The sequence below is a fragment of the Hylobates moloch genome, unplaced genomic scaffold (assembly GCF_009828535.3).
Source record: "Hylobates moloch isolate HMO894 unplaced genomic scaffold, HMol_V3 SCAFFOLD_12, whole genome shotgun sequence".
NCBI lineage: Eukaryota > Metazoa > Chordata > Mammalia > Primates > Hylobatidae > Hylobates > Hylobates moloch.
This window is the reverse complement of record NW_026652287.1, coordinates 31,335,750-31,361,815: the sequence shown is the minus strand read 5'-3', so window position 1 is coordinate 31,361,815 and position 26,066 is coordinate 31,335,750. Positions and strand designations below refer to the sequence as shown.

The 26,066-nt window shown below is 37.9% G+C and overlaps 1 protein-coding gene across 8 annotated transcripts in view; it reads left to right on the top strand.

Moving 5' to 3' along the window:
• Window positions 1-26,066, top strand: part of MYBPC1 (myosin binding protein C1) — a 108,278-nt gene that overhangs the window by 24,434 nt on the left and 57,778 nt on the right. For 6 of the 8 annotated variants that reach the window (XM_058425503.1, XM_058425501.1, XM_058425502.1 and 3 more), the window contains exons 2-8: window positions 10,412-10,522; window positions 12,549-12,697; window positions 13,000-13,117; window positions 15,531-15,582; window positions 17,647-17,703; window positions 23,475-23,641; window positions 25,719-25,851. In XM_058425503.1, the coding sequence (XP_058281486.1) occupies window positions 10,412-10,522; window positions 12,549-12,697; window positions 13,000-13,117; window positions 15,531-15,582; window positions 17,647-17,703; window positions 23,475-23,641; window positions 25,719-25,851 (787 nt within the window). Of the gene's footprint in view, window positions 1-2,451; window positions 2,512-10,411; window positions 10,523-12,548; window positions 12,698-12,999; window positions 13,118-15,530; window positions 15,583-17,646; window positions 17,704-23,089; window positions 23,642-25,718; window positions 25,852-26,066 lie in introns of those variants that run through there. The other 2 variants (XM_058425506.1, XM_032168894.2) reach the window with 2 other exon arrangements.

Genomic DNA, 26,066 nt, shown 5'->3' with positions numbered 1-26,066 from the left:
AATAATTACTGCTACTTGTATATCCCCAGTTGAGAAAGGAGCCCTGCACGGGCATAAACAGGATTGATGGGTGCAAACTGCCTTTTCTCCAGCACGAGCTAGAACTCTCCTGCTCTCGCTCCCTCCTCCAATTGTCAGTCTATTTTTTTTTTTTTTTAACCATCCAACTCAGGTTTCACTTCTTTGAACAGCTTTCTCCTGACCATCCTGGCCCGCTTTTATCTCCCCTTCCTTCTCCTGATTTCTCTTGGACCTATTGCCTCCGTCATTCAATCATTCTTGTCTCCACATAATCATGCATTAATGGTTGACTCCTTTTCCTAACAGGCTGTAAGCTTTTTGACATTGACCCCTCATCTTATTCCCTCCAGCATCTGGCAGAGAGCTGCACATAGCAATCGTCAGATAAATACTTGCAAAATGAATGAGCAGTTGAATTTCCATGCTGGCTTAGCTGCTGACCATTTAATGGTAATCTGGATAGATTTTTATTTCCATTCAACATGTGTGCTGGGTAGGAGGACGAACATCCTATGTATGTTCTTAGTCACTGAGGGTTAGAATGAGGCATTGCTGCAGAACAGATGGATGATTTCCACCGTGAGACCAACTTGCCTAAAGCTACTGAAAATGGTCTTGCTTGGATTTTGGTACATTTTCAGCACTTTAACTGGTATTCTATTTAATTGGTTGACATATATTCGATTAACTGCTCCAAATCTGTCACTATTAAGAATATTATTCATCGCAATGCAGCCTTAACATCGTTCCCAGATTGATTGAATCATTCTGCGACAGCTCAGAAATGTTCTGAAAATGCTTTTTGAAGCCACAGAGAGTAGATTCTAATATTAATCTTAGAAGTAGTATTGTGATTAGATTTGCCAACTTTTTCATATTTGCTAAAAGTCTCTGTCTGGAAAGCAGCCGATTTCCCAGCACGGGGCTTTATGATTGTTTGCTTGCTTGCTTGTTTGCATCTGGCTATCCATCCAGCTATCCTGTTCCTTAATACTGACCACTTTGTCCTGGGACCTGGGCAAAGTCTTCTGGAACTGAAACAAGAGAGATGACAATAAAGAAATGTGTTTAGCCAAACAGCAATAGCAGAAATTAGATGTGCAAATCTCCTTCAGAGGAATCACACCAGGAGGCAATGCCCTTATAAAAATAACGCTGTCCTGGCTTAGAATTCTTTCATAATAATTATAGGTAGCAAATTGGTGGAACACTAAGTATAGATTCTTTTCTGTATGCTCAGTGGGGCCAAAGATCCACCTTTTATTCTAGCACATATTTATTCAGCAAGATTTGCTGAGTGTTGGCTACATGCCAGGCACAGATCTGGGCACTGGGTCCTGCCCTCCTGGAGCCAAGTTACACTTTATGGGGAAGAACAACCACCAACAGAGGAAGGTGGATTTCAGTTTTGGAAGCAGACAAGAGTCACAGAGGGCCATGGGTAGACAATAATGTGGGTGATCAAGTGGGATCATACTTTTTTTTTTGTCAACCAAGATCCAACATCCTATGTCTGAACATAGGGTAATTGGAGTAGGTTTCTGCTGTGCCTCAACAGCTGCCCCTGTGGAAAGCTCCAAAAATGGTGCTGTGGCTGGTCCAAAAAGTGACAGCAGCATTAGAATCAGAGACCACTTTGAAGACCAGTACTCATTTCCATGCCTAAGTGCTGATATTTTATTTTTACATCTTATTAGCTTAGAGTCTATATCTTTTCAATTGGCAAAGTTACTTCCTTTTTTTATTACTGCTTTTGGTAATCGCTAAAAGGGAAATAAAAACTTATTTTCTTTTCCCAGGCATTTGCCACATAAACTATCGTGAATGAACCCTGTGTGTATTAAATATCTCACATAACCTGAGATGAAGTCTTTCTTTTTCATGAATGTGACTGGCAAATGAGGAAGTGAATCAGCAGAAGTTCCAACACACTTTCTCCTGAATTATGTGATTTTGTTTTAAATTTTAAAAAATGATTTTTAAAAAAATTTAGGTTCTTTTACATCTGCAATAACATTACCCTGGTGCTTTTTACCAGCATGCTAAAATATTTTTGTACAATTTACCTTTAGGTGTCAATCAACCATCTACTAAAATTTCTCCATGCTTGATCTATGTATTCTAATTACATTACTTCTTTGTAATGAACTTTGTTAAAAATTAATGTCACCACACTTTTCAATTCAAAGACACAGCCACTATTAGGCAAGATTGACTTAATAGATTTTGGGGAGAAAAAATTCATTAAATGTACATATTTATTGTAGGATAAATCATGGTTTTATAAGCATCAAAGTGTGAAGGCATGTATCATCTCATTAAGAAATGCAATAAATTAACCGAATGCCTCAAAACATGATGAATTAATGTTAGCTATTGTTATTGTCTCCCATATTTTATTGCTGTCGTTATGTTGGTCACAAACACCAGTATGTACTACAACTGATTACTCTGCTTGAGGAATTCATGAATTTGTCTCAATTAAACAAGGTATTGTATCAGTATTTCACTGTTTGTTTACAAGTCACATATATTTTAATTTTATAAGCTTTTGGTCTTTATTCTTAAATCTCAACAATTATCTCAAGTTTATATTGCTAAATTAATTTTAAAAGGCAATTTAAAATCCACCATAGGTAGGAGTTATTTTATGCCCGAGAGAGTTTGGATAATTATAAGAATGTACACATTCTACTATCTCTGGAGCTTTTTATTCAGTTACAAGTCTCTCACTCATATTACGAAGTATTTATGTGTACTCCCCTAAAATCCCAGGCTTGTAATATAAGACTGGGTTCTTTCCCTACTTTCTAGAAGTTCTTCTCTGGGAACTTCAGTTGTTTAAAGAATCATTTTTACGGCCTTACAAATGCTATTTTCCCATGACTTACAGATGAATAAAATTCTGCTTTAGTAAACTGCGCTTCTATGTAGCTAGGGGAAAGATAGCCCTGCTACGCTGAGTGTGTGGTTTCCCTGTATGTCATATTCCAACAAGCTAAAATCTGATGTTTATGTATTCGTCATCACCACTTTTAGATAGAAAAAAATGAAATATGACTTACATATATTTTTTGTTTTGTTTGAAAATGTAAGATGTTACGTCATTCATATATATATTGTTGAACTGGACACAACCAGAAAGATTTGGATATTCAATGTACCTCCTAGCAATAGAACCTGGTTTCTATGAAAAATAAGAACCATTAAACATTTCAGTCTCATCGAACTCAACCAAATCAAACCAGGCAATTTTTTGAGAATTTAAGGTCAGAATCCCAATATCTTAACTACAATTCCCAATCTAAAAAAAAGTGCCAGGACTGAAGCAACTTTTAAAAGAAAGGAAACTGGCTGGGTGAGGTGGCTCATGCCTGTAATCCCAGCACTTTGGGAGGCTGAGGCAGGAGGATCACTTGAGCTCAGGAGTTTGAGACCAGCCTGGACAACATGGTGAAACCCCATCTCTACTAAAAATACAAAAATTAGCCAGGCGTGGTGACAAGCACCTGTATTTCCAGCTACTCAGGAGACTGAGGCAGGAGAATTGCTTGAACCTGGGAGGCGGAGGTTGCAGTGAGCTGAGATGGTGCCACTGCCCTCCAGCCTGGGCGACAGAGCAAGACTCTGTCTAAAAAAAAATTAATTAATAAATAAAAATAAAAGAAAGGAAACAGTAAACTTTGCTCATGTTGATTATGTTTTCTAGCACTTTCATAAATTTGAAAATTTATGTGCAATGAATCCAAGATTGCCAATTGAGAAGTAATTGCTATTTGACACTACTGTTGGGTGATCTAGACGAAGACTATTTCATGATACTCTGAAGCGCTGCATTAATATGTATTCCTTCATAGTCTAAAACAACTGTGCATGTCCTCCAAATAGTCTTAACATTTAGTAGACTTTGAAACTACTCACCTATCAAATTTTTGCTTAAAAAACAGATTGCCAGCCGGGTGCTGTGCCTCCTCATGCCTGTAATCCCAGCACTTTGGGAGGCCAAGGCGGGAGGATTGCCTGAGCCCAGGAGTTCAAGACCAGCCTGGCCAATATGGTGAAACCCTGTCTCTCCTAAAAATATAAAAATTAGCTGGGTGTGGTGGCAGACGTCTGTAGTCTTAGCTACTCAGAAGGTTGAGGCACCAGAATTGCTTAAACCTGGGAGATAGAGGTTGCAGTGAGCCAAGATTGTGCCACTGCACTTCAGCCTGGGCGATAGAGGGAGACTCTGTCTCAAAAAACAAACAAAAAAAACGCAGACTGCCATCATTACATATTCTATGCATGTAACAAACCATCACATGTACCCCGTAAATATGTGCAAATATTATTACGTATCAATCAATTTTTTAAAGACAAGATTATTTTTCTTCATTTTAGTTTCATGAACGTAAGTGAATACTCTTCTCATTTTGTGTTCTAGATAATTAACTCAATGTTTCATTATGCTCTGTGCACAAACAAAAAGTAAACCACCACAAAACCTTTATAAAGTGTTTATTTGAATCAAAATGATTCAAGCTTCTAGTTTACATTTAATAAAGAATGTAAAGCTTTAATAAAGCTTTAATAAAGCTCCTTTCTAGGATTTGATTGAATTTTAACTTCATTTCTGTTAATTTTTACAGGACTTTAAATCAACAATCTTATATATTTCAGTAAATAAAAACCTTTGAATAGGTGACAAGAATAAAGTACTAAATACTGAATTAAATCTATGGCAAGTAATATTATGGGAAAATTACAAGTTATTTTGGTTTTGAAAATGTAAAATTTTAATTATTTCACAGTCTTCTGAAACACAGAATTCTCCTAATAGCTCAGAAATACCTATACCGGGCAAATGCACAATTTTGTGGAATGTGAATGCATGCATATTAGTTCAGGAGAAAACATTCAAAACGAACTAAGTTTGGGAGGTAATAACGACCATATCATTTCTTGTCACCCCCACTTCCAGTACCCATTATTTGCACACTGAGAGCTTTGAGATATCCTGCAGTAAACACAAACACAAAACAATAAAATATAAGCATTTAATTCCAGCCTAGCATTTTTCAAGTTTCTTTGACCACAGAGAGCTTCCTGTTAAGAATCTCAAATCCCACATGACCCAGTGAATCACCTCTTGGATTCTGAAGTAATGATATTAATATATGATATTAATATATGATAAATATATTAGTAATTTTATTAAAAAGTAATAACACATATCCCTGTTTGACAGTTTGGGAAGAGAAATTTCAGGCCAGCAGGTAATACTCGTAGTAAATATTCTAATAGATGATATAAAAACATACTATTTTATGTCTTTTTGTCAGGAATTTTTTAAAGCACTTTTTAATTAACATTCCTGTGCATGTATTTCCTGTATCCTGTTTTATACAGTCATATACATTTACATTTTGAAATCCACAATTATTCTAGTTTGCTTTTGTTTTTGTTTTTAGAGTCAGGGTCTTGCTGTGTCATCCAGGCTAGAGTACAGTGGCGTGATCATGGCTCAGTACAGCCTCCAATTCCTGGACTCAAGTAACTCTCTAGCCTCAGCCTCCCAAGTGGTTGAGACTACAGGCATACACTACCAAGCTCTCAGTGTGCAAATAATATGCAAGCCTGGCTAATTAATTTTTTTTAACAGAGAGAGTCTTGTTACGTTGCCCAGGCTGTAAATTCACAAATATTCTAGTATTTTAAGTACAAAGATTTTATTATTCATAAAAACACTAGTTTATGCTTTGGGAAGAGCAGAGCAGAGGTTCAGATAACACCAAATGCTCTTTAAGGATGTAAGATGTGAACTTTGTTCACAGACCTCAGTGATGTGAGCACTGTTGCTCAGGAGTAACAAGTTGCTAAAATGCAGAAGGGATGGGTAGTATTTCTTTCTTCTCATGATGAATGTTTCTGTACATTAGTGACTTGCTGGGTAACTAGTAAGGTACTAGAATTGATAAATGTGTACAGGGTCCTTTGCAATAAAACTGGTTATGACTTGATCCAGGTGTTTAAAAATCAGGGCTGTTAAGTCTGACCATACATCACTGTGATAGAATGTGGCTTTTTCAAGGATGAAGATACAAGTCTTAACCACACTGTAACTTACAGTTTCCTTAAAAAAAAAAAAAAAAAGAATAAACCTGGCAGCTATAGAATACACCAGGTGCATTCATAATAGCTGTTTTATATATTGGAGTGTTAACATTTTTAAATTAAATGTTTTACATTCACAAGTGATGGGGAGTCTTATCATTAAGGTGTGTGTAATTTAGAGTCCAGTTGGTTTTATTCTAACTGGACTGCACTTGTTTTCATAGTGGTGAAATGCTATGTGCATTTATACCTTGCATAAGTCCTCATTCTACCACATGATAAATAACCCTCTGGCTGATAATATAAACACTAACTGGGGAGATTTTATTTATAAGGGCTGTAGAATAAAATACAACTTTTTCACACCAGCATCATCTGTTACTAATACTCTTAATTAGTGCAGCTTTTCATTTTGTTATGGTTGGTCTCCTAACTAGGTTGAGTTTTCCTCCCTGCTAACAGGAAACAATACGACGTTCTTTTTCTTACAGCATTTGTATTATGAAAAGCACAAAGCTCCAGCCCACTGAACCTCTGCCAATTAAGATGGTGTTGGGTTAGGCTGCATCTGGTTACTGTCCTGGGAAAATCACTTTTATAGAGATTGTCTTCCAAGTGGTTTTAAAATTTATCCTTCTGCCGGGCGTGGTGGCTCACGCCTGTAATCCCAGCACTTTGGGAGGCCGAGGCAGATGGATCACGAGGTCGAGAGATCGAGATCACCCTAGCCAACATGGTGAAACCCTGTCTCTACTAAAAATTAAAAAAAAAAATTAGCCGGGCGTGGTGGCAGGCACCTGTAATCCCAGCTACTTGGGAGGCTGAGGCAGGAGAATCGCTTGAACCCGGGAGGCGGATGTTGCGGTGAGCCGAGATCGCGCCATTGCACTCCAGCCTGGGCAAAAAGAGTGAAACTCCGTCTCAAAAAAAAAAAAAAAAAAATTTATCCTTCTACTGAAGTTTTTAGGTCGATTAGGTAGGCTGACTAAATTTACAAATAAACTTGTTTATCCAAAACAGATAAATAAAATGTGAACTTTGAAGTTCAGATGTTTTTAAAAAGGGAAATATTCTGCACATAAACACTAAAAGACGTATTTTGAATTTCACAAATACATATGGGTAAATATTCAGAAATTATACAGCATTTTCCAACACCAATATAATGTTGGAAAAAATGCTTATAAAGTTTATATTCATATTAATTTATCTTGACTTTTGTTTCTTAAATACTGAAGAGCAATTAATCATGAGGTTTTCTGGGTAGAAATGAGTTCTCAGATAGTACACATATAGGCTTTTATGTCTGTGTCCAAACGAATGTGATATATGAATAAGGTCTGCCATTCACTTTTGTTACAAAATCAGGACTTGAAAACCACTTCCATTATTGATTTCATCAAGGTTTGATTTTTAGCATTCATTTTTTCCTAACCTACAGTCACATAAAACACTTGCAGTGTCCCATTTTTAAATCTGTGCTTCCATTTGGATTACCCTACTCTATCAACTTTTTATTTATTATTTTTTTTCTTTCTCTGCCTGAAATACTCAGGTTTCACTTTTCAGGTACCAAGTTTTCTAAGGCTTGCTCAGCAGTTGAAAGTGTATTGTGTGGTTTCTCATCTTCTTTTTCAGATTTCCCTTTCCTAGGTTACTTGGGATGAAGTCCTTTTCTCCTTGACTTTTTACTCCTATTTCTTGTTTCAGATGAAGAGGAAGTCTCCCCGCCTAGCGCCTTGCCTCCAGGTTAGGATAATTTCTACCCTTTTCCCTGCTTTTAAATGTATTATTCATTGACAGTAGAGGAAAAGAAAAGGCGGTGAGCCTCCTTGCTCAGTCAGTGCACAGAGCAGGGGCAACAGGTTTCGCCTGTGCTGGCACCAAGAAGGAAATGTTGGCTTTAATGACAATTTTTTGTTTTACATGAGAAACTTCTTAGAAAGAGGCATTCTTTGAGAAATAAATAAGATTGGTAAATCCTGGGTATAAATGTTAGGGGTCAACATATCTGTCTTCCATTTCTCACTATATATCCACCCTTTTCCCCTGTTCCTTAAACTTAGATATTTGGATTTTAAAATTTTTCTTTTCTTTTGTTTTCTTTTTTGAGACTGAGTCTCACTCTATTGCCCAGGTTGGAGTGCAGTGGTGCTATCTCGGCTCACTGCAACCTGTGCCTCCCAGGTTCAAGTGATTCTCGTGCCTCAGCCTCCCGAGTAGCTGGGATTACAGGTGTGTGCCACCAAGCTGGGCTGGGCTAATTTTTGTATTTTTCGTAGAAACGGGGTTTCACCATGTTGGCCAGACTGGTCTCCAACACCTGACCTCAAGTGATCCACCCACTTCGGCCTCCCAAAGTGCTGGGATTACAGGCATGAACCACCACACCCAGCTGGGATTTTTTAATTTTTCTATCATTTTAAAATAAGACACACACTTTTATAGATGCTTTCATACTTGGAGCTCTACTGATTTTCCATCCAAGCCAACTTGTAGGGTTTTTTCCTTCCTATCACCAGAGGAGACAGGGTTTAGGGGAATCCAAGAAGGTTGAAGTCAGCACTCCATTTTCATTGCCTTTCCACCCCTCTGCATCACCCAAATCACACTTTCCTTTCAGGTTTGGGTAGTCGGGCCCTGGAGAGAAAAGATTCAGGTGAGCACAAGCCCAGACAAGGCATCCTGACCTCATCCTAATACAATCACTAATGAGCTCATTTCTTGAAGCTGTATTGATTCTAATCCTTATCTTATTCAGATTGTAGTTTTTACAGCAATCTTTCATTACGTTTCCTCTTACAAGAAAACTAATGTATTGAGAAACAATTAATTTTGCATGATACACACGCATTCAAGGATCTGGCCACAAATACCACAGGTTTGTTCTATCATTTTTAATATTTAGCAAATACACAGAGATCAATCTTCATTTTGGGGATGTACTAAAGTTAGATAATAATTCACATTTTTATAGAACTTTACATAAAGATAATAAAACACTCTCAAATGCATCCTATCAGCTGTAGCTCTTGTTCTATGAAGTCATTCATTCATTCATTCATTCATTCATTCAACAAATTTGTATTGAGGACCTAATATAATCCTATTATGGGCCTCTTATGGGCCAGCCACTCCTATAGGCACTGCAGGTATAGAAGTGAACAAAACAAGAGAAACACTTATCCTCACGTTCTAAATGTGTTCCTATTAATATCATAAACACAAACAACAAAATTTTAACATTAACTTGGGTGTTTAAAAATGTGTAATCAAATGACTATGATTGTCACATAATTGTGAAAATGTTTAACTTCATTGCGAAAATGATGGCCTACTACTACAGATAGAAATATCAAGCATGATTGATACATGAAAACTAAAACAATTAAATGTGCATTTTCCTTCTTTTCAAGAAACATTAACAAGCAGAGAGTTGGCAACCTATGCATTTTTTTCCAGTTATTAAGTGGCTGAACCTGAACTCTGCATTCAGCTCAGAGACAGGGGAAATATTTACAGTTCTCTCTACTATCCTAGAATTGGAATTGACTGCAGATTAACACTAATCACCAAAGTGCAAATGAGAAGATGCAAAAGAAACTGTATTTCCAGCTTGTCTCTCTTTGTGGGAAAGCCTCAGTTTTTTTCTTTCCAGTTCTCTGTTTTGTTTTTTCCCCTTGCAGCACAATCTTGGTATCCTTGCCATTTGTACCACAGGTCATGATCTGTCACTTCCTTGTTAAACTATGGCCACATCTGTACAACCCTAATGAAACTCTCTTACAAAAGCAAGGAATCTAGAAATACCAGGCCAGGCTTGGCTTTCTGACCCTTGTCAGACAGTTTACCCTCCAAATGACCTGTCCCTTTAGTCTTTTTCAATGTAGTTGTATCGATGTGGCCTTATAGTCCATCACCTAGAAAAACACCAAGAGTACTGCTTGAATACAGTTACCACCATTGTTTACCTGTTAGGGGACAGGCAATATGGGGAAGCAAAGGAACTATGGCCATCAACAAAGAGAGAATAACAGCTTACCTGGAAAGTTCCACTATTTCTAGGAATTACATAATGTTCATTTGCCCCATCATGGAAGAGATACCCCTGTAAGAATGGGAATCTGTTCCCCTCTACTGATGGCTGCTGGGGGCAGAAAGAATGATGTTGTATTTATCCAGGTTTATTAGACAAGGAAAAGCTACAGCGTTGGTGAGAACAACAAATCCAGGTAAGACTGCCTAAGAAGAACCTGGCCCTGAAATAATCCTTTTCCTCCTTTCTGCTCATCAGATTGGACCCTTGTCGAACCACCTCCTGGGGAGGAACAAGCCAAGCAGAATGCCAACTCCCAGCTGTCTATCTTGTTCGTTGAAAAACCTCAAGGAGGAACAGTGAAAGTTGGTGAGTGCCTAGCATTCAATCCTACCTTTTTTAAAAAATTAAGGTGAGCCGAGCACGGTGCCTCACGCCTGTAATCCCAGCACTCTGGGAGGCCGAGGCAGGCAGATCATTTGAGCTCAGGAGTTCAAGACCAGCCTGGCCAACATGGTGAAACCCAGTCTCTACTAAAAATACAAAAATTAGCTGGGCGTGGTGGCAGACACCTGTAATCTCAGCTACTCAGGAGGTGGAGGCAGGAGAATCGCTTGAACCCACGAGGCGGAGGTTGCAGTGAACCGAGATCATGCCACTGCATTCCAGCTTGGGCAACAGAGCAAGACTCTGTCTAAAAAAAATAAAAAATGTGAGGTGAAATTCACTTATAACATTAACCATTTTAAAGTGAACAATTCAGTGGCTATTAGTACGTTCGCAATGTTGTACAGCCCACTACTTCTATCTATTTCTAAAACATTTTCATCACCCCAGAAAGACCCTATATTCCATTAAGCAGTTACTCCCCATTGCCCTCTCCTCCCAGGCCCTGGCAACCATTAATCTGCTTTGTCTCTCTGGATTTACCTATTTTGGATATTTCATATTAATGGAATCAGACAATGCAGGATCTTTTGTGTCTGGCTTCTTTCATTTAGCACAATGTTTCCAAAGTTCATCCACATTGTTGCATGTATCAGAACTTCATTCCTTTTTACGGCTGGATAATATTCCACTGTATGTATATACTAAATCCTGCTTTTTACGACGTGAAAAGATGAGTGACAGCTATGATTTCAGTAACCTTCGGCATAGGAGTCCAGTGCCTGGACCCTGGAACCTTGGATTCTAATCTTGATTCTGCTTCCTGCTAGCTATTGCCCTTGGAAAGACAGTTTAACTTCTTTGTGCCTCAGTTTCCCCATCTGTAAAACGGTGACAAGAATAGGACCTAGCTGTGAAGTATTTTGAACAGTGCCTGACACACCATAATGCTGAGCCAGTATCTGCTGACATTATCATAACTCACTCCATAAGATGACTCCAAATCTACACATGTGCTAGGTCATAAGTCATAATATCTGAGACAGCTGATTGGACAAATGGTTCAACTCTTCAAATATTCAAATTCAAGAATATTGATTATATACCTCCTGTTTTAGGCACTGAGTATAACATGTGAGCACTCAGAATTTATAGTCTGAGAGGAGCAGACAAAAAAATTAAACAAATAATCACAAATGCCAAGTGCTATGAAGGGATAGTGAGCTGGAGGAGGACCTGAGGGTTGAAGAATTTTAACCAAATAAATCTTTATAAGGGATATATTATGATCTGAACTAGTCTTTGACACTTATCAATATTATGCAAATGAGTACATAGCCAACTGTATTCCAGAATCACTTCTTTCCAGGCTAGAATGTCAAAATACACCGCATGTGAACAGACATGTTGGTTCCCCTTATGCTCCTGTAAGACACTGAAATGCTGGGCTGGAGGCTAGACCACAATGTCATGTCCTCAGGGTCTAAGTCACTCAACACAAACAGATTGGCAGGTTTACTTCAAGCAGATCAGTTTGATTTAGTCACATTCCTGTAATTCCAAGCTTTTCATCACCTTGCCTAATAAAAAGGGTGAAAAAAATTCAATTTTTTCATTTTTATTTCATATATTTCCAGATATATGAAATAAAATTTTATACATATCCATATACGCAATAAAATTTCACATCTATCATACATATCCATATATATCCATATATATGAAATAAAAAAATTATCCAAATGTAAAATTATCCATATATAAAAATTACTTCCACTGGTTTCCCTATTACTCTTTCTGCTTCATAAATCCCCAAAGCAGAACAAGCTGGAACAGCCTACGGACCTCTAGAGCATTCATAAAAAAATCAGGACCAATTCATTGCACAATTCCGAGGGCACCAATCACACCATATTCTGTAGTGCAGTCCACGTCAACTCCTTCCAGTTGAAAGCAAAACAAATGACACTTGTTAAAGAGCAAGCTGAATTCCTTGTGCTTCTTCTAGGTGAAGATATCACCTTCATAGCCAAAGTCCAGGCTGAAGATCTTCTGAGAAAACCCACTATCAAATGGTTCAAAGGAAAATGGATGGACCTGGCCAGCAAAGCCGGGAAGCACCTTCAGCTGAAGGAAAGCTTTGAGAGGCACAGTCGGGTAAGGCCCTGAACTCCCAGGACAGGGGCTCAGCTAGCGCATTCCTTCTATGTGAATAAATGATTATTTTCAGGTTCAGCTTTGAGAGACTTCAGTTCCAGAAAATCCTCTGAAGTTACCATTGTTAGTGTGTACACTCTATGGCGATTGCCCTGCTGTGTCCGGGGGCTACAGGACACATTTGCCCTCCGATACTGAGAACATTGTACTGGAATTCCCACAGATAGACACAGCTTTAAGCCAATGCTGAGAAATTTGGAAAATAAACTGAAATGTGTGTGTCTGGATGTATTTCATTGCAGGTGTACACATTTGAGATGCAGATCATCAAGGCCAAAGAGAACTTTGCAGGAAATTACAGATGCGAGGTCACCTATAAGGATAAGTTTGACAGCTGTTCATTTGATCTTGAAGTGCGTGGTAAGAGAGCCTTCTTGCCTAGATAAATGTAATTTTTTAATGGGGTGTGAGGGGATGGAGAAGAAGAAGTTCATTTAATACTATGAGATTTCAGGGAAAGTTTTCCTTTAAAACTGTGTGTTTCTGATTATGGTAGTCTCAGCAAGCCTACTGAATTGAATTGCAATGAAATAATTTATAAAAGTAGAATTGGGGGGATTTTATCGCTAAATATCTCTTGTCCATGCTATCTATATTCCTTCAATCTCCCAGCTAAAAGACGATGTCAGTTTTTGCTGCTACAGAATGTATGTTTCATGGGGTCCACTTTCCCACTTAGGTTTGGGGATGGGGTAATATGCTATGAGAGTTCAGGATACCCAGATGGAAGGGAGAATTTCTCTTATAATGACTAATGTCAGGCATGGCAGTTCTTCATCCATATGTTCTGTGTACTACCCACAGTAAACATAGAAGGCCTAAATGCATACAGTGAGGTTGGAAAAAAACTTGCTTTTACAAGTATACAAAGGAAAAGTTGACTCGGCAGCAAATATTATAAACTTAAGGTGAATGTAAAGTGTGATGTAGTTGCAAAAGACAAACAAAGTGAATGTAATTTTATTTTATTTTATTTGAGACAGAGTCTCACTCTGTTGCCCAGGCTAGAGTCCAGTGGCACAGTCGTGGTTCACTGCGACTTCCAACTCCTGGGTTCAAGCAATTCTCATGCCTCAGCCTCCCAAATAGCTGGGATTACAGGTGTGCGCCACCACACCCGGCTAATTTTGCTGGGGTATTTTTAGAAGAGACGGGATTTCGCCATATTAGCCAGCCTAGTCTCAAACTCCAGGCCTCAAGTGATCCGCCTGCCTTGGCCTCCCAAAGGGCTGGGATTACAGGCGTGAGCCACTGTGCCCGGCATGAATGTAATTTTAAACTGGGCTATTCCAAGTGGTATAGGAAATGATACTTCTCTCTACAGCATGCTACTTATTCTACATTTGGAGTGAGGTCTTTAGCCATGGGCACTATACCTCTGCCTGGACCTCTTCTTGAGTAGGGTAACCAGGAAGATGAAGAATCCAAAAACCACACCCTATCCAGCTTGAGTGTGTGGGTGAAGGAAGTCAGGCATACATGGCTTGTTGCAAAGAGGGGAAGGGGCTGTCACACAGAGCATGGAAAACAAATTTCCATGCATGAGAAGCATTTAGGCAGTTTAGAATCAAAGGTGGAAACAATAAGCAGGTGAATTTTGTCTTAACGTTAGGATGAGCTGGCCAGGCGCGGTGGTTCAAGCCTGTAATCCTAGCACTTTGGGAGGCCGGGGTGGGCAGATCACGAGGACAGCAGTTCGAGACCAGCCTGGCCAACATGGTGAAACCCCGTCTCTACTAGAAATACAAAAATTAGCCAGGCGTGGTGGTGGGCACCTATATTCCCAGCTACTTGGGAGGCTGAGGCAGGAGAATCACTTGAACCGGGGAGGCGGAGGTTGCAGTGAGCTGAGACCGTGCCATTGCACTCCAGCCTGGGCAACACGAGACTCCATCTCAAAAAAAAAAAAAAAAAAAAGGATGTGCTCTTCTGTTAAAGCTATATAGACAGCCCAGGAAGGTTGTGAGAGTCCCACTGAGAGTGATGTCAAGCAGAGGCTGGATGGCCATGGGTCGGGTGCTGTCGATATTTCTGTATTAGGTGGGATCTGGGACCCTGGGCAGCACTGCTTCAACCTGGCTGGGCATCTCTGAGAAGATCACCTGGAGGGCTTTTTTTTTTTTTTTTTTTGAGAAGGAGTCTCGCTCTTCTCTGTCACCCAGGCTGGAATGCAGTGGCGCCATCTCGGCTCACTGCAAGCTCTGCCTCCCGGGTTCACGCCATTCTCCTGCCTCAGCCTCCCGAGTAGCTGGGACTACAGGTGCCCACTACCACGCCCGGCTAATTTTGTTTTTGTATTTTTAGTGGAGACGGGGTTTCACCGTGTTAGCCAGGCTGGTCGTGATCTCCTGACCTCGTGATCCACCCGCCTCGGCCTCCCAAAGTGCTGGGATTACAGGCGTGAGCCACCGCGCCTGGCCCCTGGAGGGCTTTTTAAGAACATTGATTTCTGGGTGCCCCTCCCTGATCTGGTGGATCAACATCTGTGGCAGAGAGGATCAAGAAACTGATACGTTTTTAAGTCCCTCGGTGATTCTAGCGGGCAGACAAGTTGAATGACACCTGGACAAGGTGACCCCACGGTCCTTTCATTGGTTCTTCATGAGGCAGGAGGAGGTATGATGAGGGCTTGGCAGCACAGCCATTCAGGAGAAAAGCACCCCCCTTCACCTGACATTCTTCCATCTAAAGAATCCCCACAGCCTATAAAGGAACTGAACACAAACTACCTCCTTAATGGGTATTTATGTTATTGTTTTCTTTCCTTTCAAAGAATCTACTGGGACTACTCCAAACATTGACATCAGATCTGCTTTCAAGAGAAGGTAACTCCAAAAGGAAAATCTAGATAGCTTTTATATAACACAGAAGTGGAGGACGTTCCAAACACATTTCCCTTCCCCTGTATTCCGTATTCCAAATACGAACAACCTTTTTCACCGCAAACACACCATATGTTTAAACATTGGTGTTCTAGAAAAACCATGGGTTTAAGGCCCAGTCAAGCATATACTGACCATTTTTTAGAATATTCTTGTTATAAAGAAGTTCCTGTTTTTGAGGTTTCACAGTTGCCTTAGAAAGACACTTTCAATTTATTCATATATAGCTTCTTCTTAAAGCATTATTTTCCACCAAATGGCCAAAAGAAATACGCAAAGAGACTCATTTCATTGGTTAAGTCATGGCAGAAAACTTTTATTTATATTGCCTTTCATCTAGAAATCACTTAGGGAGCTACTGAACCATGTGCCCAAGAAAACCACAACTAAGTAGCTACTTACTGAAGTTAGTGCCATATAATATTGGATTATCCTAAATGAAACTGGCATTAAGAATACTACAGAAAGGCAAAATTTAGATACCTATTTCATATATTTTTGCAATTACCAAGGCTGAAAAATGGAGCGGGGGTGATCAAGGAAGAAATTTAAAAGATTTTTGGTCTCTGAGAAATATAACCAGCCCCTTCCTGTCATTATGTTATTCTCTGTACTTAATTATTCCATAATATAAATTCTTTAATGAGACCAAATGTTTTGTTCTTCCTAAGACTGAATCCACATACAGAATCCACATACAGTTTTGCTGAATAAGGAAAGTCACTCCAAACTATTATAAAACAATAATTTAGCTTGTTAATGAGGCATATTTTCCTCTGATATTATAAATAAGTCAAAACTTTAATTACCTTGAAGTTATTTAATATTACTGGTATTAGGTATTTTTTAATTTTAAAAAATGTCATAACTTTCAAATTTTATTACTTTCCTTCCACTTTCCCTTCATCCCATGCTCAGCAAATGCACAGGTCTGAAACTATGCTCATACTGTATACAAGTATATCTTAGGAGAGGGAAACATGATCTACTAAGTTTTCAGCTTTAAAAGAACAGAAATGTATTTACTTCAAAAGGCCTGCAAACACCTAAAGAAATTTTGAAAACACATTATTGAGTTTAATTCTTATGACTTACATGTTATACACACTGTTTTTAAACCCACAGACTCTTTTCTTAGAAACCATAACTAACATTTGTAAACAGCAGGAAACAAAACTTCATTAAAAAATTAAACATGTAAGTAACTATGTAGTGCCATTTAAATGTTAGCTCTATAGCTTCTAGTTAGAGTTTATATGAAACCACAATGGTGGCTGCATGCCTAATCTAAGATGCATTTCTCTACAGGAAAGCACTTTTTTAAACTGCTAGTAAAAGTTTCGTTAACAATTCAAGATGATTTTTTTTAAAACACATTTAAGAAGGTATAAATATTAATAAGAAAATTAGAATAATTATCACCCTTTAAGACAGAAAGGAATGCATCTTTTAAAAAGTTCTGTGTTAGCTCCTTTTTTATTTATGCCACGTTGGTATCACATTATCTGATTCATCTGTTCATGGACACAAAGAGGTTACCATTGAGTATAAGGCTTTGTACTTATATATCTGACATTGGTACACTTCGTCCTCCAAGCCAATCTCTGTCTTACATGAATAACAGAGATCAGCAAAAGTTCTTTGCTTTTTACACAGGTATGTTTCTACAGCCCCCAACTTGCAAAAACAAAGTACTTTGTGTTGCTTGGCTTAAGTGCATTTGTGTTACCTGGTTTTAACACAAATCCAAGCAGTTTTATATATGCAATCTACAAAAATGTGTCTTCTGAAATCATAGAGTAACACAAGCTCCTCATATGTTTACTTTTCCACAAGTACATACTCCAAAAACTTAACATGTCACTTGTGTGAAAAGAAATAGTTTGTGTTGATTTAGTCCTTGTGTGGCACAAAATTGCATATACATTACATGTAGAGTGTTTGGAGGAAATTGTTGTGTATGTCTCTGCATTAAACCCAGATTTGCTTTTCTTTTGTTAACGACAGTGGAGAAGGTCAAGAGGATGCAGGGGAACTTGACTTTAGTGGTCTCCTGAAACGTAGGTGAGAACCAAGTGATGGAGTGAGACACTGTGGCCTAGAAGTCTTTCAGACACCCACTCAGAGGAGTCCAGTTTAAAGTGGATGTTTTTCAGAGAATTTTTCATTTCTGAAAATGTGTTTTGCTTATAGAATATAACAGAGTTTACTAGAAAGACAGAAACAACTGCATACTAATCTTTTAAAGCCTTTAATGGATGCTTTTAAACTTTCTTTTTAAATGTTCCATAACTCTTCACATTTTTTTTTAAATGGGGATGAAGAGATATGAAAACTGAGACATAAGACAAATACCTAGAAACCTCTAAGACTGCACATATGATTCCTTCTCATGACTGAATAAATGAAGCCTTCATTCTCTTACCTTTGATATTTGGTCAAAAGATCAGTTTTATAATTTTGGTAGAAGTCTGAAGGTATACACATTGTAAGAGGCAGACCTACTTTAATGTATTATTTATGATGTACTGTATTTCTGCAAGTCTAAGACACCACTGCTTTTAAGACATACCAGTACTTTATAAATCACTAAGCAATGAAAAAATTGTTCCAAATGGTTTGACACACCATTGATTATAAGATGCATTGTCATTTCAGAGGTCTTTAAAATGCCTCAAAAATGTGTTTTAGAAGTGATAAAATGGAAATAAAAGTTTAGTATTATCACACACTCACACTTTTCATTGTTCTCTCTTGCAATAAAATTTATAGAATTTCATTATGGATACTTAGAACATAACCATTTTATAAGATTTCTCTCCATATATATTTCTATAACTGCTATACTCTTCACTACGATTCCCTATATATATATATACTATATTATATGCATGTTATAGATATCTAGATATTTACTATAGTGCAGAAGCAACAAAAAGAAACACCTTTTTTTCTGAGGTTATGTTTTGTCTAGCAAATATATAAATAAGCAGAGTAAAGCTATAATTTTAAATTAATTGTATATAATATCAGTTTTCATTTAACTTTCCAGGCTTTTAAAATTACTTTTAGTGTTTTCTATGGTTATTAAAAGACTACAAGTACAAATATGCTTCATAACAAATTACAAACACTTGAAATAAACTGGAATTGTGTTTATACTCTGTTTAGTTATAATAAAGCTGTATATATTACAGCTTTATTCAAGTCTCTGTAAATGAAAAATTTACCCCTATCCCTCAACATGTAGGTTGAGAACAGAAATATTAATGGGTGTGATTTATTAATTACTGAGGGATATTAGCCCATCAATAGACCACTTCAAGTAACCATTAGTCTCAATAGTATTGATTAATTCCCCAAATGCATTTAAAGCAATAGTATATGAAGTGCCCTTAAGTGAGCCTCACGTTTCCTCATTCTACAGATAAGAAACCAAGGTACAGAGATAACAAGTGACTTATCCCAAGTCACACAGGAGTTAGAGGCAGGGCCAGGACCCAAATCCAAGTTTCCCTTTTATGAGTCAGCTCATTTCCTGTGACTCCATATTAAAGATGCCACTCTGAATTTGCCTTGGAAGCTGGTGCTTCAGTTTATAACACAAATTGACACTTTAGGCAGACAAGAGAGCTTTTTATTCTCCCTGCAATCATTTACTCAATCAGGAAAATACTAGACACTGTCTTTGTGTAGAATATAAATGCTACTGATGTGAGGAAAAGAAATCCAGTGCCTGGCACATAGAAAAGGATAGATACACTTTTGTGGGAGGCAAAACAGTGGTAAAAAACATGGATTTGAGTCTCAACTCTACCATTTACTAATTATGTGACTTTGGTCAAATATTTGACCCCTCTGAGACTTGGATTTCACATCTGGAAATGTGAAGAATAAATGCTACTTAATAGAATTATTGTGCAAATTAAATTAAGTGTAAAAAGCTTGGTTCACAGTAGGTAGCAAATAAATATGCACTTCCTCTAAGGAAATGTGTCATTTTCTCTAACATAGTTTATATTCATAAGGAGACAACACACAAACACACACACAATCAATCAACAAAAATGTGATACAGTAGATTATTAAGCACCATGCTCTGATCAAAAAGGAAAAACAGAAAGAAAAAAGAACAGAATTTTTCAGCCAGTAATTCCAGAATAAAAATAAATCTAACTACATGGTCAAAATGACAAAATTTAAAAATCACTTAATGGGCAGCCAACGTGTCTCCAGTTCTCATTTTCTTTTATCCCCTACTTAAGATTTTCATTCATAATTAGATTGTTGTTAATATAAGGCTATGTTATGTTCATTTAGTATACTATACTAATCCACTGATATAACTTTAGAAATCATTGTGTTTTCCTACTGGTGAGTTGCATGCGTTTTCATTGTGGTAATGACACATGGTTACCATTTCTACTCCTCCAAGTGTGTGTGCCAAAATTCCCACGAGAAAAAAAATATGATTAAAACCAACATCTCTGTACAACAAAAGATCTTCCTGCTCTGAACAAAGCCAGCTTACTTCAAATAGACATTAGCTAAATCAGCTTAAATCTTTTGGGCAGCATCCTGTTATAGGAACTGACCTGTATAAATACTTGTAAGTTGTATTCTACATAAAATTTCTATAACTGTTATACTCTTCACTAAGATCACCAAGTTATTGAAATTTTGATGTAGATGAAAATACCATGAGCATTATACAGGTCTATCCCGAGGCTTGGAAAATAATCAGAAGTGCCTACAGAAATTTGGCTTTTTCTCCTCACTGTAACTTAACATAGCCATGCAGACAGGGTCATGTGCAGCCACCATGGTAAGCAACTAAAGATATGTTCCAGGTGCATTAAGAAAATGCTGAAGGTGAGAGCCTTGACCTCACATTTCAGTACAAGATAGATGCTTCTCTTTACAATTTGAGATACAATTAAGTAATGGAGAGAAAAGGAAGGAATAGGCAAGAGGTCATTGGTGTTCTTATATGAAATTTGAAATGACTAAGTATGTGATAGAGTGGAGAGTATCTTGGCATTTTAAGGAAAACTGGTGAGGATGATTGGTTTTATAAATCTACCAACAAAACTGACTCAGGACATCACACTCAAAATTATCATCTTTATTACTGGTTTCCTTCATATAAATATTCACCTCATGGATCTATGTAGGATTCAGTGACTTGTGCCTCTTGTTAGCTATTTTAATTATATCTAGCTTGATATCTTTAAATCCTCCGCCAATGTCAGGAGGATACCTGAAATATGTAATGTATGTGTGCAATGCTTCATGGTTCAAATACAAATTTAACATAATCCAGTATGGCATAATTTTATAGTCTGGGGACTATATTTAGGCTGGAATGTGACAAAAATAGAGCACTAATAAACTAGATTGAGGGAACACCCCACAGAAAATATATACATATGAACATACATATACATCTTTTGGGGGTTTTTCTTTGAGACAGGGCCTCACTTTGTCACCCAGGCTGGAGTGCAGTGGCGCAATATTGGCTCATTGCAGCCTCGACCTCCTGGGCTCAAGCAATCCTTCCACTTCAGCCCAAGTAGCTGGGATGACAGGCATGCACCGCCATGCCCAGCTAATTTTTGTATTTTTTGTAGAGACAGGGTTTCACCATGTTGCCCAGGCTGGTCTCAAACTCCTGAGCCCAAGTAATCTTCCCGCCTCAGCCTCCTAAAGTGCTAGGATTACAAGATTGAGCCACTTCACCCGGCCTATACATATACATCATAATTGTGACTCTCCTAGACTTCCTACTAAAATATTTAAAGGATGTATTTGAAGTGTTTACTGTTTCCAGGAAGTAGATTTAGTGGATCTGGCAAATTATTACCAATATTCCAATTTCAGGACAATTTTCTTAAGCTTTTCGATTTTCCCATGTTAATAAAGGATGTAGCTATTATTTCAGTGATATGAAGATAACGCTTGTGTCTTGAGTTTTTAGGAGGCACATTTTGCTAATGGTGTTGTCTAGTCCTTCCCATCAAGATTATTGGAGAATCCAGTGACCTTTCACTTCCCTCTATTTTCCAGGAGTTCTGCCTCAATGTCCCCCGAACCCACTGGGCAAAAAGACTTACATGGCAATGTAAAATGGAAGTTAGATATTTAGATGTTATCCTTGCCTAATGCCACCCTAAACTCTATGTTAATATTTATAATCTCCTCCCCTCCCCTGCATATTTTATCCATGATTACAACCCAGTATTTCCTTCTCAAAGTACACATGAGTATAAAGATGACACTCCGGGTTGGGTGTGGTGGCCAGCACTTTGGGATGCCGTGGTGGATGGATCACTTGAGGTCAGGAGTTCGAGACCAGCCTGGTCAACATGGTGAAATCCCATCTCTACTAAAAATACAAAAATTAGCTGGGTGTGGTGCACACCTGTAATCCCAGCTACTTGGGAGACTGAGGCAGGAGAATCGTTAGAACCCAAGAGGCAGAGGTTGCAGTGAGCTGAGATCATACCACTTCTCTCCAACCTGGGCAACAGAGTGAGACTCTGTCTCAAAGGAAAAAAAAAAAAAAGAAGAAGGCACTCTGAAACAGGTGTAATGAATATGACAATGTAAACAGATGTAACCCATCATTCCCTAACATGATAGCATGAATTCATTTTCACACTGATATGTAAGATGTTTGACCAGTTTTCCAGAAAATCATAACCAAACCAGCATTACGGTAAGCAGTCATTGTAACATTTCCAAATTAACCTGATAAAAATAGTCACGTAAATGTAAACAAAATCAGGATTATTTATTCAATGAAGGAAACCAATTTGTTTATACTAAGCCTGTTTTCCAAAAGAGTGTTTATTTCTGAGTTTTATTTTTATTTTATGCTTTTAAAAGAAAGGAAGACAAGTGTAAATCTTAAATCTCATTTTTTAAAGTCATATATGTTCTTTATGTGTTCTGTAGTCAGTGATCAAAAGTTGGGGTCATAATTTTGATATGCACCCTAAGAAGTTACTTTCCCTTGTTCATGGTGCCCTAAACCATTTGCTTCACAGTTTAACATTTATACTTTTATAACTCATACCCAATTTGCTTCCAAAAAACATTCAAGACAGTACTTTAAGATGAAATGTAAGAAAATTTTTTAAACCCAGTCTCCTTTCCCCCTGCTAATTTAGAAAAAAAAAATTTTTTAAACCATCAGTATCCATAAAAACCATGTGAAAAAAAAAACAACTCATGGCAGTTTCAATTTTTTTTTTTATTTTAAGAAAGGTAAAAAATGGTTCATCTCCTTATTTACTAATATGGTAGGGAAAATGCTATTTGCAGAATCCAAATGTTTGAAATAATGTACTTGTACTGTCTCCATATTTAGCTAGGGCGTGTACATCAAAGAAAATAGAGATCATTTTTATTTCATAGGCCAAATCTAAACCTTTTAGTTCTAGTCCAATTTTCAACAATTCAATATCCATACCCTAGATGAAAACTGTTAAGTTTCTCAAAATTCCATCTTCTAATTAGACTTTAAATTTGAAAATAAGTAAAATATATTTTTAGGCTATTTCCTGATGTCCTCTACTCCCCCTAAATTGTTTTTATTAACTAGGAAAACTACAGGTGTTACTATAAGGGCACACATTTGATCTTCTACTACCTGCAAGTTTCCCTAAGACTTCCATTCCAGCAAGGCAAGACTTGACTTCTGGGCTTCAAGTACTCAGGCTTTAAACAGAGCTTTTTTACACTGAACTGAAAAAGCAGAATCATACCTCGACCTTCCTAGTCTCTAAGGGCCAGTGCAGCTACTAAACTAGACCATGGTTCTCCCCGGTTAGGGAGGTGAAGCAGCAGGAAGAAGAACCCCAGGTGGACGTATGGGAGTTGCTGAAGAACGCGAAACCCAGTGAGTACGAGAAGATCGCCTTCCAGTATGGAATCACCGACCTGCGCGGCATGCTCAAGCGGCTCAAGCGCATGCGCAGAGAGGAGAAGAAGAGCGCAGGTGAGCGCGCCCGGGGGGCGAGGCAGCGGGGCCGAGGGGCGCGGCAGCGTTCGAAAGGCTTGACCGTGAACCCCATCTCGTGCTCCTTCCAGTCTCCCGCTGGGTTGGGAGTGGGGCTGGGTAGGAGTGCAGGGGTTACGCTTGTCTTGACGGACAGCTCCTGAAGGTTCAAGGTAACAGGAGATTCATGGTCCACATACGACGTAGGATGGAATAGTACATTACCCCCGCGGTTACTGGGAATTTCTCAGCGGCCCCCTTTCTCCAGCCTCCACATCCCCCCTCACTGTCAAATTCTTGATTTTTACTTAAGCAGAGTGGACTCTTTCACCATCCTTTTCTTTCACCCACTTGATGGCGTGTGGAGAGTTCACTTTCTCACACCCAATATGGTTAGCAAAATGTTTTGTAAAACCGATAAGCAGCTCCGTGGGGGTCTGAAATGGGTCCAGTTTATTGTGGTCTGAAATACCTTTTTAAAGTGGAAAGAAAAAAAAGAGAGAAAGGAATACATTTTACACTGACCATTAGCTCTTCGAAGCTTCCTATACTCGGTCATTATTGGTTATGGGTTTTATGACACATCAGGTTAGTAATATATCAATCCTATTATTGTTTATTACTTTGTTAATGTTCAAATAGAATTTAAAGATTTTTACTACCTCTTTTTAAAAAATCTGACCTTTATTTCTGAACTTCCTGGAAACCGGTTGAGAAATGGCCCCAGAGAAATGTAGTAGGGTTTTTTTAGTTTATGTAGTTCAGCTACTCCCACAATCCCGGAACTCCTGAAGTTATATTTTTGAGAGGTGTGTGAATACTACAGGGGAGAGCCAGCTGACATCTCTTTTCCCCAAGCTGAACTTTGTTATTGTTATCACTTAGCTCTGAATTCATCTGTTAAGATGTGTGATAGATAGCTTTTTTTAAAAGCTAGGGTTTATTTTATCTTGTTAAAATATGAGACAGTGAGCTTACCTAAACAATAGTATAATAAGGTTGGAATGATGGAAATACAAGCATGACAACATGAGGCATTTCACATTTGTATTTTCCAAACTGCTAAATGAGAATTATTATCTTTTAAAAGGCAGGAAAAAAACTTATTAGATTAAAAAAAGAAGTTAACCATCTTTAGGACCCTTCAAAGACAACTTTTTTTTTAATTGCTGTGTTCTATGTTATTTAAAATATTTGGAAATCCTGAGTTCCTAAAAGTATGTGCAAGGGGTGTTTTTAAAATGCCACTGTTTGGGCAAGTTACTACAGTATAAAAACTTTAGTAAGCCTACTCTTTCAATTAGTCAAAGGCATTCAATTTAATATGAATCACTGAATTTATCTTATAAGTTCTATGATTGAAAAAACCATCTGTGACATAGAAGAAGTGCAGAAATAAGGCCAATGACACTAATAGTAATTGTGCTGGAAGAATAAGCATGTTCTTTTATTTTTATTTTTTGAAACAGAGTCCCATTCTGTCACCCAGGCTGGAGTGTGCAGTAGCATGATCTCAGCTCACTGCAACCTCTGCCTCCCAGGTTCAAGTGACTCTCGTGCCTCAGCCTCCTGAGTAGCTGGGATGACAGGCATGCACCATCACACCCCACTAATTTTTGTATTTTTAGAAGAGACAGGGTTTCCCCATGTTGGCCAGGCTGGTTTCGATCTCCTGGCCTCAAGTGATCTGCCCGCCTCAGCCTCACAAAGTGCCGGGATTACAGGCGTGAGCCACCGTGCCCAGCCCCAGCGTGTTTTTAAAGTTCACTTTCATCTGGACACTTTATAGTGTACATTCCCTGAAGAATTAGGTCATTTTTAAAGCTTCTTCAATGATTCTTTTCTTACGTTTCTTCTAGAAACATGTGGATTCTCTTTTCAATTTAAATCATCTTATTGTATATAAGTCAACACAGTGTTCAAAATATAAAGATTAATTTGGAAGGTTTCTGATTTTTTTCTTCTTTGAGATTCATTTTTTCATTTGTTTTTAGGTTCTCCTACATGTATTGACTATTTAAATTCATAGCATATGCATACATATATTAACATACTTTTGCTTCTTCTATTCTATCAGCTTTCGCAAAAATTCTTGATCCTGCATATCAAGTTGACAAAGGAGGCAGAGTGAGGTTTGTTGTGGAGCTGGCAGATCCAAAGTTGGAGGTGAAATGGTATAAAAATGGTCAAGAAATTCGACCCAGTACCAAGTAAGTGGGCTTTGCAAAAATCAATGATAGCTCTACAGTAAATTAATCAAATAGTAGTTTGACTGACTTTTCTGAGAATAAAAGGATATTTAGTTATATTTTCATAATACAAAATCATATGGAGAGAGAGTAAACAATTAAGTCACATTTTATTTATTATGGAAACATGATAGTTCTATATAAACTAAACCTTTTTTATGTTTAATTCTATAAAA